Source organism: Neovison vison, chromosome 2 (assembly GCF_020171115.1).
Source record: "Neovison vison isolate M4711 chromosome 2, ASM_NN_V1, whole genome shotgun sequence".
NCBI lineage: Eukaryota > Metazoa > Chordata > Mammalia > Carnivora > Mustelidae > Neogale > Neogale vison.
The window spans coordinates 224,338,313-224,353,575 of record NC_058092.1 but is presented as its reverse complement, the minus strand read 5'-3'; the positions used below and the strand labels follow the sequence as shown (position 1 = coordinate 224,353,575).

At 51.0% G+C, this 15,263-nt stretch overlaps 1 protein-coding gene across 3 annotated transcripts in view; it reads right to left on the bottom strand.

The window, feature by feature from the left end:
* Nucleotides 1-15,059, bottom strand: part of VWA2 (von Willebrand factor A domain containing 2) — a 47,612-nt gene extending 32,553 nt beyond the window's left edge. For 2 of the 3 annotated variants that reach the window (XM_044240580.1, XM_044240582.1), the window contains exons 1-4: nt 14,982-15,059; nt 7,327-7,391; nt 3,166-3,240; nt 1,268-1,401 (exon numbers count right to left, since the gene is read on the bottom strand). In XM_044240580.1, the coding sequence (XP_044096515.1) occupies nt 1,268-1,401; nt 3,166-3,240; nt 7,327-7,378 (261 nt within the window). In that variant the 5' untranslated portion in view covers nt 7,379-7,391; nt 14,982-15,059. Of the gene's footprint in view, nt 1-1,267; nt 1,402-3,165; nt 3,241-7,326; nt 7,392-14,719; nt 14,757-14,981 lie in introns of those variants that run through there. The other variant, XM_044240581.1, reaches the window with a different exon arrangement.
* Between the last annotated feature and the right edge of the window lie 204 nt (nt 15,060-15,263).

Below are 15,263 nucleotides of genomic sequence, written 5' to 3'. Positions count from 1 at the left end.
AATAAGTGAAAATGGTATTTTGGTGGGAGTTGTGTTGTTGCAGTGAGTGAGGCTGGGCATCTTTTCCTGCGTCTAAGGGCTACTTGTGTTTCAATTTCTGGGAACTGTGTTCATTGTCCATTTTTCTATTGGGCTGTCCCAAGATGCCCCTTTCAGCAGCAGGAGCCACAGTTAGCACAGTCTGCTGCTGCTTGAGAGCAGCTCTCCGGAGCCAGGGAGAGCGTGAGATGAACAAACTGGCTAGATTCACTCTGGCAGGAGTAGCTCGTCTCAAGTGAATGTGTGGGGTAGGAGCCCCACTTCATACAGGGGCTCTACCTTTCAGAGGGAGAGTTTTTGTCTGCCTGGGTGTGCTTTCCCTTTCCCACTCCGCCATAAGCTCCTCTTCCCAGTGGGGAATCAAGAAGGTGGGTCAGCCCGTGACTCACGGGGCCAGAGCATCTTTCCCCCCTGACTACTAGGATTGGGCAAGGGACTGTCATGTGACCTATGCCTTGGCCAATAGCAGCCCTCTCTGGGACCGTCTGCTGCCGGCGCAGGGAAAGAAATCCATTTTCCTTTTACTGGGATCAGTTGCTTGAAAGGCAGTACAGGGCAAATGCGCTGTGTAAGGAGAGGCTGCGTGGGAAGGAAGCCAAACAAGGAATGCAAAACTGAGGAGAAAAAGGGACAGAATGAGGCTTCAGACCCTACCATGTCTAGAACCAGGACTACCCCCTTGGTGTTCCTGTTTACAAGCCAGCAAAATGTCCTCTTCTTCTTCTATTTGCTTTAAAAACTTATTTACTTATTTATTTGGAAGAGAGAGAGATAGCATGTGCCCACATGAGCCGGGGAAGGGGCAGAGGGAGAGAGAGACTGCCCAGCCCTCGAGACGGGCTCGCTCCCTAACCCTGACACCACAGAAGACCACAACCCAAGCACCTATTAAGAGTCGGATGCGGGGGGGCACCTGGGTGGCTCAGTGGGTTAAGCCTCTGCCTTTGGCTCAGGTCATGATCTCAGGGTCCTGGCATCGAGCCCCGCATCGGGCTTTCTGCTCAGCAGGGAGCTTGCTTCCTCCTCTCTCTCTCTCTCTGCCTGCTGCTCTACCTACTTGTGATCTCTCTGTCAAATTAATAAAATCTTTAAAAAAAAAAAAAGAGTCAGATGCGTAACCCACTAGGCCACCCAGGCACCCGTGAATGTCCTCTTCTGCTTAGAACTGGATTTCTGTCGCTTGCAACCCAAGATGCCCAAATGCAAGGATGATAAGGCTTGCACTCACCCTCTCAGGGTTGATGTCCAGAGCGTCACAGACCGTGATGGCAAAGTGCTTAGACCTCTCAAAGCTCCCCTTCCCGACACTGTGCGATCCGTCTATCAGAAACAGGAGGTCCACTGCCGCCGAGCACTGCATCACTAGGGGAGAGTGGAATACAGTGGCTGACAACCGGCCTCCCTGCCCTCCGGTCCCCAGAGGGGCGCCCTCCTGAAGCAGAGTGGAGGCAGAGACAACTTCAGAGTACATCAGGCTGCTGCTCTTCTTAGCCCATGCACGAAAACAACTCAGGAGAGGGTCCCAGCCAGAGGCAGCTCTCCTCTGCAGCAGGAAGTACACTCCCCCGCCCCCCCAGTGGGCACAAAGTTGACAAACAGGCCTTGCACAGAAGTCTGTGTACTATTGGAGGAGTCTAACTCAGCAACGGGAACGGAGCCCCAGGAGAGGAGGGGCTACTGGACCAGTGAGGGATACTGAAGAGCCTTGGTCCCAGCCCTTGGGGGCCACAATCTAGTCCAGGATCCAGCCAGAAACCCTGGTACCTGAAGCTGCCTTATCCCAGAGTTCAGGTGAGGGCAGCACTGACTGGGTCTTCCCTCTATGCCATGCACTGCCCCCAGCACTTTCTTAAAAGCACCCTAAGATAGACTGCTATTTAAAAAAAAATTTTTTTTAACAGGTTTATTGAGATACAATTCACATACCAAGGAATTCTTCCATTTAAAATATATACTTCAGGGGGCACCTGGGGGGCTCAGCTGGTTAAGCATATTTTGATTTCAGCTCCAGTCATGATCTCAGGGCTGTGAGGCTGAGCCCTGTGCCGGGTGGGCTCTGTGCTGAGCGTCGACCCTGCTTGGGGAGCTCTCTCTCCCTCTCTCTCTGCCCCTCCCCAGCTCATGCATTCTCTCTCGCAAAAATAAAATAAAATAAAATATATGATTCGGTGACTTTTAGTATATTCACAGATACCTTCCATCCTCACCATAGTCAAATTTAGAACATTTTCCAAAAGAGTTTCAAAAAGTTTCAAAGAAAGAGTTTCAAAAAGAAACTCTAGGGGCGCCTGGGTGGCTCCGTGGGTTGAGCCTCTGCCTTCAGCTCAGGTCATGATCTCAGGGTCCTGGAATCGAGCCTTACATCGGGTTCTCTGCTCTGTGGGGAGTCTGCTTCCCTCTCTCTCTCTGCCTGCCTCTCTGCCTACTTGTGATCTCTCTCTCTCTCTCTGTCAAATAAATAAATTTTATTAAAAAAAAAAAGGAAAGAAACTCTATACCCTTTAGCTATCAGCTCCCTAGATCCCCACCCCACTCCTAAATAAATGTATGGTTTTTATTGCCGGTGGAGAGAGGAGGAAAGAAGAGCACAGGGCAATTCAGTAACTTCCCTAAGGCCAAAGTAGAAGTAAGCAGTGGAGCTAGGAAGCAAACTCAGGCTGTCTAGCTCCAGAATCCATGCCCTACCACCTCCCCGTCAGGATGTAAGAGAGCGGACATCAGAGAAGCACCAGAGAAAAGGCACCACCCAGAAGGCATTGACTAAAGGGGATTTCACCAGAGAGGGAGGCAAGGGACACGCAACGTCTCTGGGAACAGGCTGGTGTGGCTTGAGCAGGTGGAGGAGATGTTGAAAAGGGAGGAAGAGGAAGAAACATGGTGGGAGGAGGCTGGTTGGGGAGATGGTGGTCACATAGCAAGACCGAGGACTCCCAAGCAAGACCAAGAAATTCAGCAACAAGAATTTACCCAAGGTTTTCACCTAGGATAGAGACCCGGATCAGGCCTGTGTGGGGAAAATGACTCTGGCCACAGTGTCAAAGGAAGATGGGAGTGGGGCAGGAGCATTCTGGAGTCATGCAGAGGCCAGCACGGGGGTCTAGAAGGTTGAAGAACACATGGGCTTACTTTTGCTGGCGGCTGAAATCTTCCCAATGGTCTCCCTGCTTACGTGGACTTCCTGAAGCGGATGAGACAGGGGTACTAGGAGAGAAGACACCAGAAGCAGTCAATGCAAAGCAGAAAGGGGAGGAGTCTTAGTCCACATTATGTGACCAGAACCAACGGGTAGAAGGGAAAACTGGAATGTGAAGGGATTTAAGGATTTTGCATCTCAAAAGTCACCAGATGGACAGCATAAAGAAACCCCTCCAATTACTTCACTTCTGTCAGGTAACCTGGTATTTAAATTTGGGTATTTTGAAGCAAAAAATTAAAAATATATATATAGAAGGCGAGGTGTGATTCTGATGAGTTCTGCCCCTGGTTAGGCAGGAGAACTGGATGCCCCCCCACCCCGGGGTGTAGCACCTTGCCATAAAAATTAACCTTGGATATAAACATCCAATTCATAGACAAGCACAGGGAAAATGTTTGAACAGGTGACAAAATGTTTTTAACCCAAACCATGAGATACCCTTTTAACTGTGAAATGAGTCGACCAGCTTCTACACTTAAATGTAAATGGGGAAAGATCAAATCCGGAGAAACCTTCCCAGTGATGACAGGGACACTGGTACAACCCTTTTAGAAAACAATTTGGCCACATGAATGAAGAGTCCTAAAGCGGCTGCCAGCCTCTGCCCCTGCAGTATCAGACCTGGGAAGGGATTCGAAGGAAGAACAGGGAGAGGGGAAAAGGCACATGGGGACTCTCCTTTCGGGTTGACTTGTGATGGAGGGACCGTGGGGATAACAAATCCCAGCGAGGCGGGGCTATGAGTCAACACTGGTAAATTTGTTCAGCGCTATTAATATGAACAAGGACCAAGAAGTTTTGGGGGAGGAAGTCCGTGAATACATCTTTCCTTCTCTTACAGGATGTCCAGGAAAATGGTAATGTTGTTTGATTTACAAAATAAACTCTGAGAACAGGGGTAATATGTCAAGGAAGCCCCAGGACTGCTGAACATGAGCCAATCATGGTGGATGTCCTGAAGGCCACGAGGTGCCACTTGGAGGGCTATTTCAAGAAGCCACGTGCACACAGTTGATGTCTAGTGGCAGAAGTCCCCGTGCTTTATCAATGTCCACGTGTGGTGGGTGAGCACAGAGGAAATAAAATGAGGTGGGCAGAGCAGGGGAGCAGGCCAGGCGGGGGGGCAGATGAAGGAACGCTGGGCATGGGGGCACTGCTGGGAACATGGGAATGAGGAGTAGGGCCTGGTGATTCCCACCAGGCCAGTATGTTGGGCCCAAGGGGCTCTGTGACTGCCAGGAAAGTGATTAGGAGGGAGAAACCAAAAGAAAAAGTCAGGGTCTAGGATGGGGACACCTCTTGCTTGAGACCCCCCCTGCCCCCCTTAGTCAGCCACCCCCTGGGCTCGACCCAGCCCCATCTTCTCTGGCTCCTTTCCACTCCCTACTCCCCAGTGCAAACAAAAGTATTTCCCAGTTCTCCCCACCTAGCCTTCGAGCAGTCGGTTTCTGCTCGCCTGATCTGCCCTGTTCCCAATCTCACTCACATAAGATGGTTCTTGGCCAAAATGCTGAACCAGCTGTTACCCCACAGACAAGAGCCATCAAATATCGTTGGTGGGGTCTGGGACAATCTGCCACTGCGGTTTTGCCACCAGAGGCAGAAACAAGACAAACTACAAATAAAGACTGTAGACTGGGTTTACGGGGAGAAAAAAAAAAACACCCTTCCACTTGCATAAAAAATGGCACATGTTAAGACAGAGGCTGGGCAATGCTTCAAAACCTGAAAATTCACCCAATAATTCAGCACACTGGTCTTCCAGAACACAGAGGCTCTCTGCTTCTTGCAGGCTCACTCAGCCCGGCTGCCCCCTCCCTATCAGGCCGAGCTGTTCCCATCAGCCCAGCCGCCCTGGGAGCTCCCGAGGGCAGGAATGCTTCCATCCATCCTCTGCAATAGCCTAGCCCAGCTCTCTGTGCACCACGGACATGCACTAAGGTTTCCCGAATAAGTCCATAAAGTATTGCAAAGGGCCCAACAGCCAAGGAATCTCCAAGGCCCTACAAAGAACAGAAAAGCGCTAGACCTTTTTACAAGTCTTACCAGCAAATTCCCCAGCTGGAGACAGGCCAGCAGCCTCCCCGCGAGAGGAAGGCACAGGAGCTTGGTGACCAGAGACCACTCACTAAAGATGTCACTCAGCCAATGTGTCCTCTACCACGTGCTCAGCAGTTATGGTCTGTGCCAGGCTTCAGATGACCCCTCCTTGTGCCGTGGGTGATGTCCCCATGGCTCCCCTAGGACGTTACTCAGAATTCTGCAGGGCTTCCCCCTGAAATAGGGAGCTGAGGAATGTTGGACTCTACCGATAAGAGAGCAGAGGCCTAGTCCGATGATTCCTACACCTTCTCTTCCCCTAGAGGATCCCTGAGTAATGAGGCCAGCCCAGAAGTCAGGAGAGAGACATTTGTCCCAGCTCTGCTCCCAACAGCTCTGTGACCCGGGGCAAGTCACAGGCCTCACTGGGCCTCCCTGGCCTCATCTATCCAACCCAGAGATGGTCAGGACAAGCGCTCTGTAAACTGGACGGGGATGCAAAAGGCGAACTCTGCAATGAACTAGAGCAGAACCAGAGCCTGGGCCTCCAGGGACCACATTCAGGCCCTGTCCCCAAACATATCCCATTCCTCCCCAGGCCCCTCACCACGAAGCTACAATGTTACACCATCTACCCACATGGCTTAGAGAGGGAGGCTGGCGGGCTGAGCAACCACCCACCTTCTTCCAGCCTCTCTTATCTCCCAGCCCCCAGGGAACAGGCCGGTGGTGACAGGGTTCAACATAGCAGAGTCTCAGTGACCACAAGAGGACCCTGAGCTAGCCTGGGATGGCTGGGTACCCTGCCCACTTGTTCTTAGTTGTGGGACTAACCTGAACTCTGATTCCTCTCTATCATCTCATTTTAACAAGGCTAGAATTCGGGAGGGGAGTAAAAACAAAGTTGCTTTGCTCCATTATTCATTCATCCGTGCACTTCTGGAACACTTCTGTGCGCCAGGTCCGGTGCTGGGTGCCGAGTGCCAAGATTATGCAGTGGTGAATACACAACATGTAGAATCTCTTTCTCATGGAACTTCTATCTGGTACAGAAGATGGACACTGAGTCTTTAAAAATTCACATAGAAGGACTACATAGCAGAGGCACCGGGGCTACAGGTCTTAGAGGAAATGGCCTGACCTGGGGGACCAGGAGGAACTGTGCTGGGTGCTGACGGATGCGTAGTTTACTGGGCCGGCAGTGTTGGGTGAAGGGGTGATCTAGGCAGAGGTGTCATTGTAACTGAGAACCCCCCCAGGCAGAAAGGGAGGAAGGGGGCTGGGCGGGACTGGAAGGAATAAGGGCTGTGGCATGGAGGGAGAGGATGCCAGATGATGCCTGGGGGCCTGGGGTCCGATCAAGCAAGGTCTCTTTAGAGCAATGAGGTATTATTTGAAATTTGAGGCAAGGGGCACCTGGGTACCCAGGCATCTGGTTTCAACTCCAGTCATGATCTCAGGTCCTGGGATCGAGCCTCATGCTGGATCAAGCCTGCTCTCCCTCTCCGTCTGAGCCTCCCCACTGCTCGCTCTTGTTTTCCCTCTAATAAACTTTAAAAAAAAATCTAGGCAGGGTGTAGGGGTGGAGAGGGGTCCAGGCATGATCAGATTCGCATTATTTTTTTTTAAAGATTTATTTTTTTATTTTAGGGAGAGCATGGTGGGGGTGTGTGGAAGGCAGAGGGAGAGAATCTCCAGTGGACCTGCCATTGAGTGCAGAGCCCAATGTGGGGCTCGATCTCATGACCCTGAGATGACCTGAGCCAAAATCAAGTGTTGGGTGCCTAACCAATTTAGCCACCCAGCACCCCAGATTTACATTTTGAAATGACTATTCTGTGCACAGTGGTGTGGAGCAGAACCAGGTAGAACCAGGGAGACCAACTGGGAGACTACTGCAGTGGTCCAAGCACAAGATGATGGGGCTTACACTAGGTAAGTGGCCATGGAGTAGAGAGTTGCAGATGTATTTGAGAGGCCTCTAGAAGTTAAAATCGACAGGAAGTGAAGCAAACCAAACCCCTCAACACCTTACTCCTGACCAAACTTACCTCCAGAAAATAGGAAAATGAAGAGGACTTCCAGCAACAGGAAAGAGGGCATGTTGATTTACCTACTGGGCAGGACAGGGAAAAAAAGCATCAGTAATTAGCTCTGTGCACCCCCCAGGTCACCCCCAAATGAGAAGACAACTACTCAGCCTTTTCAAGGGCACAAAGATGGCCCTAGAGGCTCCTCCTTGCCACAAGAACCGTATTAGCCTGGAAAAGATCCATTGGAGACTTTGCTCCAGTGATTTTGTTTCAAAGGATGGTCTAACAACTTTCTCAGACACCTAGCCTCCCACCCCCGAAGCTCCTTCACAGACTCCAGGAAGGTATGCTGTACCCAAGGTTGAGTCCTGGGTCCTAGCCTGGCCAGGCCCTGACCAGCCCATGTCCTTGAATAAAGTCCCTCCCTCTCAACGCCTCTGTTTCTTATGAGGAGTTAGAATCCGAGAGATTGAAGATTTGATTTCCAATGTCCTCATTTTCTGAGACCTTCTAGCAAGTTCTCAAAGCCTATACTTTCTAAATTATAAAAAGTAATGCACCTCGGCACCTGGGTGGCTCAGCCGGTGAAGCCTCTGCCTTTAGCTCAGGTCATGATCTCAGGATATGATCTCAGGGTCCTGGGATCAAGCCCCACTTTGGGCTCCCTGCTCGGCGGGGAAGCCTGATTCTCGCTCTCCCTCTGCCCTACCCCCTGCTTGTGTTCCTGCTCTTGCTATCTCTGCATCAAATAAATAAACCAAATCTTTAAAAATTAATTTTTTAAAATTATTTTATTAAAAAATTAAAATATTTTTAAAGTAATATGGCTGAAGAAGAAACAAAAGGGGTTTTTAAAAATTATTATTGCCCAATCATGTTTATAGTACAGGTAAGATTCAGTTCCATGGGGCCTGATAACAATTTTTGAGGAAAATAAGGGAAGAAAGTAAAAGCTTTTAGTAAGAACGATAGACTATAACTTTGATTCTGTAAGAGCACATACATGAGACATACTTCTTATTTTAGCCATGAGACCCAGGAAATGGATCCTTCATTATCTTTTCAACCACAAAGACATGCTGTACAATTCAGACGGTCTTACACTTTAGTGAGTATACTTGCAAGTAGTATAAGGAGAAAAGGATCATATAGAATGAAATTGATAGATTTTTTCCCCCAGTACAATTTAGCAGGGAGAAATTAAAAAATATCTGAACAACAGGTTCTAGAAATTCAATTTTTTGCCTTGGAGGTTTCCATATTCATTCAAGGTCTTATCCTTCACAATAAACTTGCCCATCAAAAAAAAAAAAAAAAAGCGGCCACAAGTAGGTCTTACTCAAGTTTCCTTCCATTAAACACATAATTTTTTAAAAACATTTTATTTATTTATTTGACAGAGAGAGATTACAAGTAGGCAGAGAAGCAGGCAGAGAGAGAGAAGGAAGCAGGCTCCCCGCTGAGCAGAGAGCCCGATGTGGGGCTCGATCCCAAGACCCTGAGATCATGACCTGAGCCGAAGGCAGAGGCTTTAACCCACTGAGCCACCTAGGCACCCCTCGGGAGACAATTCTGAAGAGAAAATCCCAGGCAGAGATATGGAAAGGGAACCACTGCAGGGTCCCCCCGCCACCCCCGCCAGGTTCCAGAGAAGAGAGCAGAGGACAAGGTGGTCGGTCACAGCGTGGGGTACCCAATGGGGCAGCCCAGGACAGAGAACCTCCCTTCTGCCCGATGCACCCAGATCAGAAAGTCCCTGTAAACAGTGCTCTCCGGCAGCTAAGAACGGGGAGGAGGAGGCAGGAGGGCCAAGTCCTCATTTATGTATCTTGGGTCTTTGGACCCCCATGTCTCCACTGGCGGGTGTCATTTCTCCACAACACGGTGCTCATCCTCAGCAGCTCATGGGAGGGTCTTTAACATTACTGGCACTGAAACAAGTTCTGTCGTCAGACACCCCCCACCTTCTCGCTGCGAGGCTGGGACGCACGTCTCCCAGCTGCTTAACAGAACGTGACTCCTCATTCAGAGGATTCTGAATAGGCTGCAAGCAAGGGCCCCTGGAAATCTGGCGTTCCCCAAGAAATACAGATGCTTTCGCAGGAAAGTTTAAAATGAAAGTCTCTGTGCCTCAAAGGACCGTGAAGCTCACATCTTCACCTAAGTGGCCAGTGGAGAGTGAATATCACAAGAATGAGAAAGTCAAGAGGTTTCACAGAGGGGAAGATGGACAGAGAGGACACAGCCTCGTGGGGCCGACATGGCTCCTGTTAGTTTCCAGCCCAGCACATGCCAGCAAGACAGATCTTCCTTTCCCCCAAAGGCACCTTTCCTTTCCTCTTGGTCCATACAACAGATGAAGGGCGGGTTCCCACCTGCTCCCGGGAGCCAGGCAGGGGCAAGGCATGAGGACAAGGGGCAGTTCAATGCTGTCTACTCCTTATTTAGGGCCACGATGATTTTCTGGGGTCATAGCTTCTGACCCTGGGCAAGTGCAGGACTTGACTCTGAGGCTTATTGATTATTTATTTATTTTTTTTAAATAAAAGCAGGATTCTAGCAGCCTCCCCAGGCTGCCCTGAGGACACAGTGGAAGGAAGTACAGCAGGTTCCTGCTGCCTAGTAAGGCGCTCAGGAAACAGGGGGTCCCCTGCCTCTGCTATGAGACAAACGAAAGCAACTTCGCCTCCCTCTCTTATGTGCCTCTGCATGCCCAGGTGAATGTCTTCCAGAGTTTTCTAAGTTTTCTGCTCATTAAAACAAAATTTATGTTGGCAATCTGCAAATCTGTGCAAGAAGTCGACCACCTCCTGCGAAGTGTGGACCTCAGCAGCACTTCCCCCCCCTATGCCCAGAGTGTGGCCTGTCTCGTCACACAGCCCCTGCCAGAACCTCGCCCGCCCGGTGGCAAAAGGCTCAGGGACGGAGTCTTGGTCCCTGCAGGAGCCCCAGCCGCCCGCATGGGTCTGGCACACAGGAGGCGAGATGTGAGCTTCCTGGCTACACTGACCACCATCACGCCGACTTCCAGACGAGTCCCTGGGCTTACGACACTCCCTGCATTCTCTTTCATGCCGAGAGAAAGGAAACGAATGGTATTTCGGTGCTGGTGAAGTAGGCGCTCTCTGCTGTCTGTCCTCACCCGTTACCTCAAACTTTCAGTCTCCTCCCACCCCCACACCAAAACCTGCTTGCAGTACTAATCCCACATTCTACATACAACCCTGCATCTAAAAACTTTTTTAAAAAAGGATGAACTGCATAGTAAAAATCCCGCAGCTACCACCATCTAGTGAGCGGTCAATACACCGTGTGCCCGGTACTGGGATCCGCACTGTGTCTTCCCCTCCTCGATCCTCACAGTCAGCCGGCGACCGTGTTTTCCCCATTTTACAGATGAGTAAACTGAGGCACGGGAAAGTTGTTTTGCCGCAGGTAACGCAGCTCATCAGCGGATCGGACTCCGTCTAGCCTCCCAGTGATCCGTTCCACCCACCCCCTTCCTGATCCTGGCGGATGAAGGTAAAGGAACAGAAGCATAATTAAAAATCCGCCACCTGAATCCACCCTTCGGCAGTTTTCCACAAGCTAATACCTGCCAGCAACTCCCACACTCAGCACATAACGTGAGAAGATTTCCAGAACTCCCCGCATTCTTGAGCAAAGTAGTCAGGAGTGGTCTACATCCCGAGGCAGAAATGGATCCTTCCATCCCAGGTAGGCCTCGTCAAGTCTTTTCCAACGCAAACACCTCACTTGTCATCTGTTCCTTTCTGTTCCATTACCCATGCGAAGCCCACACGATCCCGGGCTCCTGGGGTGCCCACACATGGACTCAGCTGCTTTTCACCACTCCCCTCCATCTTCCGGTGCCACCCAGCACCTGCAGCACCGGGGACAGCAGCGAGGGAAGCTGGCCGCAGGGCTCCGCAAAACACTGGGTTGACACTGACCCTGACACAGGAAGAAGCGGAGGCCAAAATAATGCTACTTTTTGAAAATAAAGGGCCAGACTGGCAAGAGCTGGAGGCAGCTTTGCAGGACAATGCCTGCCTTCTCCTCCATGACTGGAAGTAAGTTCGAAATGAAAAAGGAAACCCCTTCTACCTCCTTACAAAATGCAATGCCAACCCTAAATATTAATTAGATTAGCCCTTGGCAGCCTCCTCTCAAACAGCGGGATGGAAATCAGAGCCCTTTACAAGAACAGGCAACACCTCAACGGGAAGACTTTAAAATCGGAGGTAAAAGCCTGGAGCCAGGAAGCCCTTGGTGTCTTTCACTGTAACAGTCACCTTCCTTGGCCTTTTGGCAAAACACTTGGTTCAGGCCCAAGGAAGTGGACCAAACATTTCTTTTCTTTTTTTTTTTAAAGATTTTATTTTATTTATTTGTCATAGAGAGAGAAGCGAGAGCAAGCATAGGCAGACAGAGTGGCAGGCAGAGGCAGAGGGAGAAGCAGGCTCCCCGCCAAGCAAGGAGCCCGATGTGGGACTCGATCCCAGGACGCTGGGACCATGACCCGAGCTGAAGGCAGCCGCTTAACCAACTGAGCCACCCAGGCGTCCCGGACCAAACATTTCTAGCTTGATAGGGCAGGGAGTGTTTTAAAAAGCTACCCAGGGAAAGTCATGCTCCCTGAAAAAGAACCACAGATTGTTAGAACCCAACAGTCTGAGAAGCGGAAGTCAGCACCAGGGAAGTCAGCATGTGCTGTATGGATTCCCCGGTCAGACCGGCACGAAACTCAGGGCTTCCCACTCTTGCCACACCCGCTAAGAGACATTCTTAGTCAAGAGGGATTTTGATGTTTGTTCTGGCGATATTTGAAAATCCCGTATTTAAACTGTATAGAACGCAAGTTCTTTGGACTCTGGGACATAGAAGTATAAGAGAATCCACGCAGGACCAGAAGTCCAGAGACAGAATTCCGGACTAGTCCTGCCTCTGACCACCCGGGTGACACTGCAAACAACAGCTCCCCCTGTCTCAGGGTCTTTCATCTAGCACCTGGGGTGAATCTGCTTCACAAACTCAGGAACTCAGGCAGTACAGTAGGGATCCCGTGAAATAGTATGTGAACATCCCTCCTAATGGTCACTTTCTAAATATACAATGTTAAGGAATTATTACATTTTAAAAAATATTTTATTTATTTATTTGACAGAGAGAGATCACAAGTAGGCAGAAAGGCAGGCGGGGTTGGGGAGGGAAGCAGGCTTCCCACTGAGCAGAGAGCCTGATGTGAGGCTCGATCCCAGGACCCAGAGATCATGACCTCAGCTGAAGGTAGAGACTTTAACCCACTGAGCCACCAAGGTGCCCCAAGAATTATTACATTTAATAAGTTAATTTCATTTAACACACACAGAACAGACACGATCATTTCTACTTTTCTACATGAGAAAAATGGTCTCGTAGAAGTTGGGACCCAAGGTCAAAGAGGAATTGCACCTTGCGAAGCCCACGAATGAGCCTCTCAGTAAATCCCTTCTCTTCAGTCTTTCAATTTCCTTCCCTCAAAAATGAGAGTGACATCACTCATCCTATTTCCCTGCAAAGGTTGATGCCGGGATCACATGGGACCACAATATAAAAGTGCCCCGAGTGAGGGCAAAGTTTCCTACATGGAGAGCAGGGAAATCCCAGTGAAGAGGAGGGACTCAGGATCAGGAAAGGAAAGGAGGGATCTGGGACAGTAACCACACTGAGGGCAGGCCAGCTGGTAATTCTGTGGGTGGGAAAGGAGGCCTGGAGCTGTTTACAAGATGAAGGGTACACAAAAGAAAGGGACTTCCAAGTGCATTCAGCTGTCCCAGGGAGCAGACCTGATATAGAAGCTAGGGTAGGATAGACACCCCCTCCTTGTGCAGCATCCCCAAGAGACCTCCACTAGCCTTGGGGATGATAGGAGGGATTTATTTGCAAAAAAAGAAAAAGAAAAAAAGAAAATTCTTGTGGGATAAAATTAAAAGTTGGAAGAAAATTTTAAAATGTTGTTATACTCCTGATGGAAACTTTTTAAAAACGGATCTGTGACGTGCAGAAGTACAAAAGTTTGAGGACCACTGCTCTAAATCCCCTCACAATGTTGTTGAAACTTCCAATGATATAATTACATGAAATTTCATCTATTCAACAAACACTAGTAAGCATCTGCTCTGTGCCCAGCACCCTGCTAGGTATTGGGAATACAATGAAAATACTCTGTAAGATACGTACAAGAGGGGAGCATCAGTAACAAAATGCTCTTGTAATTTCACCCATTTATCCCTAATGTCATCACTAGCCAATTAATGACTGTGCCATTTATCCAGCTCATTAAAAACCCAGGAATCTGTGTTCCTAGGGGCTCCCTCATTCACTCTTGGGGCATTCTTTTGCCCTCTCTAGGTCTGTTTCCTCACCTGTAAAAACATGGGCATCTGTGATGCATTTCAGAGGACCAGAGCCTGTTGGGAGGAAGGAAATAGGGAAAGGCCTTTCTTGGCTGGAGAGCCACAGATTCCACCCAGGCAGGAAGGTGCCACCTCCCTTCTTTCCTGCCTGGGTGCCCACCATGTTTTTAAACCAATGCCACCCGGCAAGTTTCAAAGGTGCAATTCCGAGACCCTTCCATTTACTCTCCCAGGTGGTGACCAAGTGTGCAGCCCCCAGAAGGAGAAATGCAGGAAGCAGGTGGCGTGGGGGGATCCCAGTATGTAAAATCAGCACAAATCCCCCTAGATTCATTGCCCAGGGGCAAGTTTGTGGGCAACCGGCCCTTCTAGGGTTCTACTGGCAGAGGCTTTGCTGGGGACACTTCACTGCTGAGAAAACTGCATAGAAGTCACCTTAACACCAGCATATGCCCTGAAAAAGGCGGCAGGCAGGGGTGGGGGGGAAGCTTAGGCATGTCCCCTTCCGAAGTCTCCAGGTTAAGAGACTGCGATCGTGCCAAGGAGGTCGGCTTTAAAACGTGGTTCCCTTCTCCACCCACAGGTGCCGAGCCCTGTTCCCTTACCTCTCCTCCGCGCCCCTCGGTTCTGCAACCCCGTGCCGCGGACCCAAGGGAGAGCCCGCTCTTGGGCCCGCCGAACGCCCCGTCCCAAGGCCCGGCGCCGGCTCTGCCTGGGCGGTGGGCTGGAGCCGGGAGGCGGCGTCCGCCAGGTGCGCTCTTCCCCGGGACGGCGGCTTCCCGGAGCAGCGCGCGGGCCTCGCGGCCGAGCTCAGGTGCGGCGCAAACAAAGCCGAACAAAGCCCGCAACGCCGCCCGGCCGCCGCGTCCACGCGGGGCAGCACCGGGTCAGCGCTGCTGGGAGGGACGGCTGGGAGCCGAGCATCCCCACCTCGAGAGCGCGAGCGGGTAATCGCACCCCTTCCGAGGCCGCCGGCGGGGCCCGGGGCGCGCGGGCTCCGAGCTCGGACTCACCGGGACGAGCGCGGCGGGACGCGGGCGCCGAGGCCGCTGTACTGGCCCTCGGACTCGGCTCGGGCCAGGGGGCGCTGCAGGCCCGCAGGAGGGGCGCCCGGGGTGGGAGCCACGTGGGACACCTGTAGCTTCACCAAAGGGAGGCGGCGAGCGCGGCGCGGGCCGTGGGAGGTGCATCAGGCGCTTCTGGGACCTGGGCCCGCACCCCTTCTCGCGTTTTTTAAACAACGCGTTGGCCTGGGAGGCAAATAGAAGTACTTACTTCCGCGCGGGTCTCCGGGTCTCCCAGCGGTGGAGCGGGGAGCACTGTGCCACCCGCTGTCGACTCCGCAGGATTTATGGCTCAGACCCATGCAAAAATGTTGACTTTGGCACCAATTTTATTTGTCATGGCAATGGCCATTTATCTGCCTGTGCTATTGCAGGTGGGGGGTAATACGCACGCCTCTCTGGCCAGCGTCCTCGGTTAAGCCTAGCAGGTGCTAGATTTTTAAAAATCAGACGCCAGCAAACAAAAGGGTACAATGCTTATAAACAGTAAGTG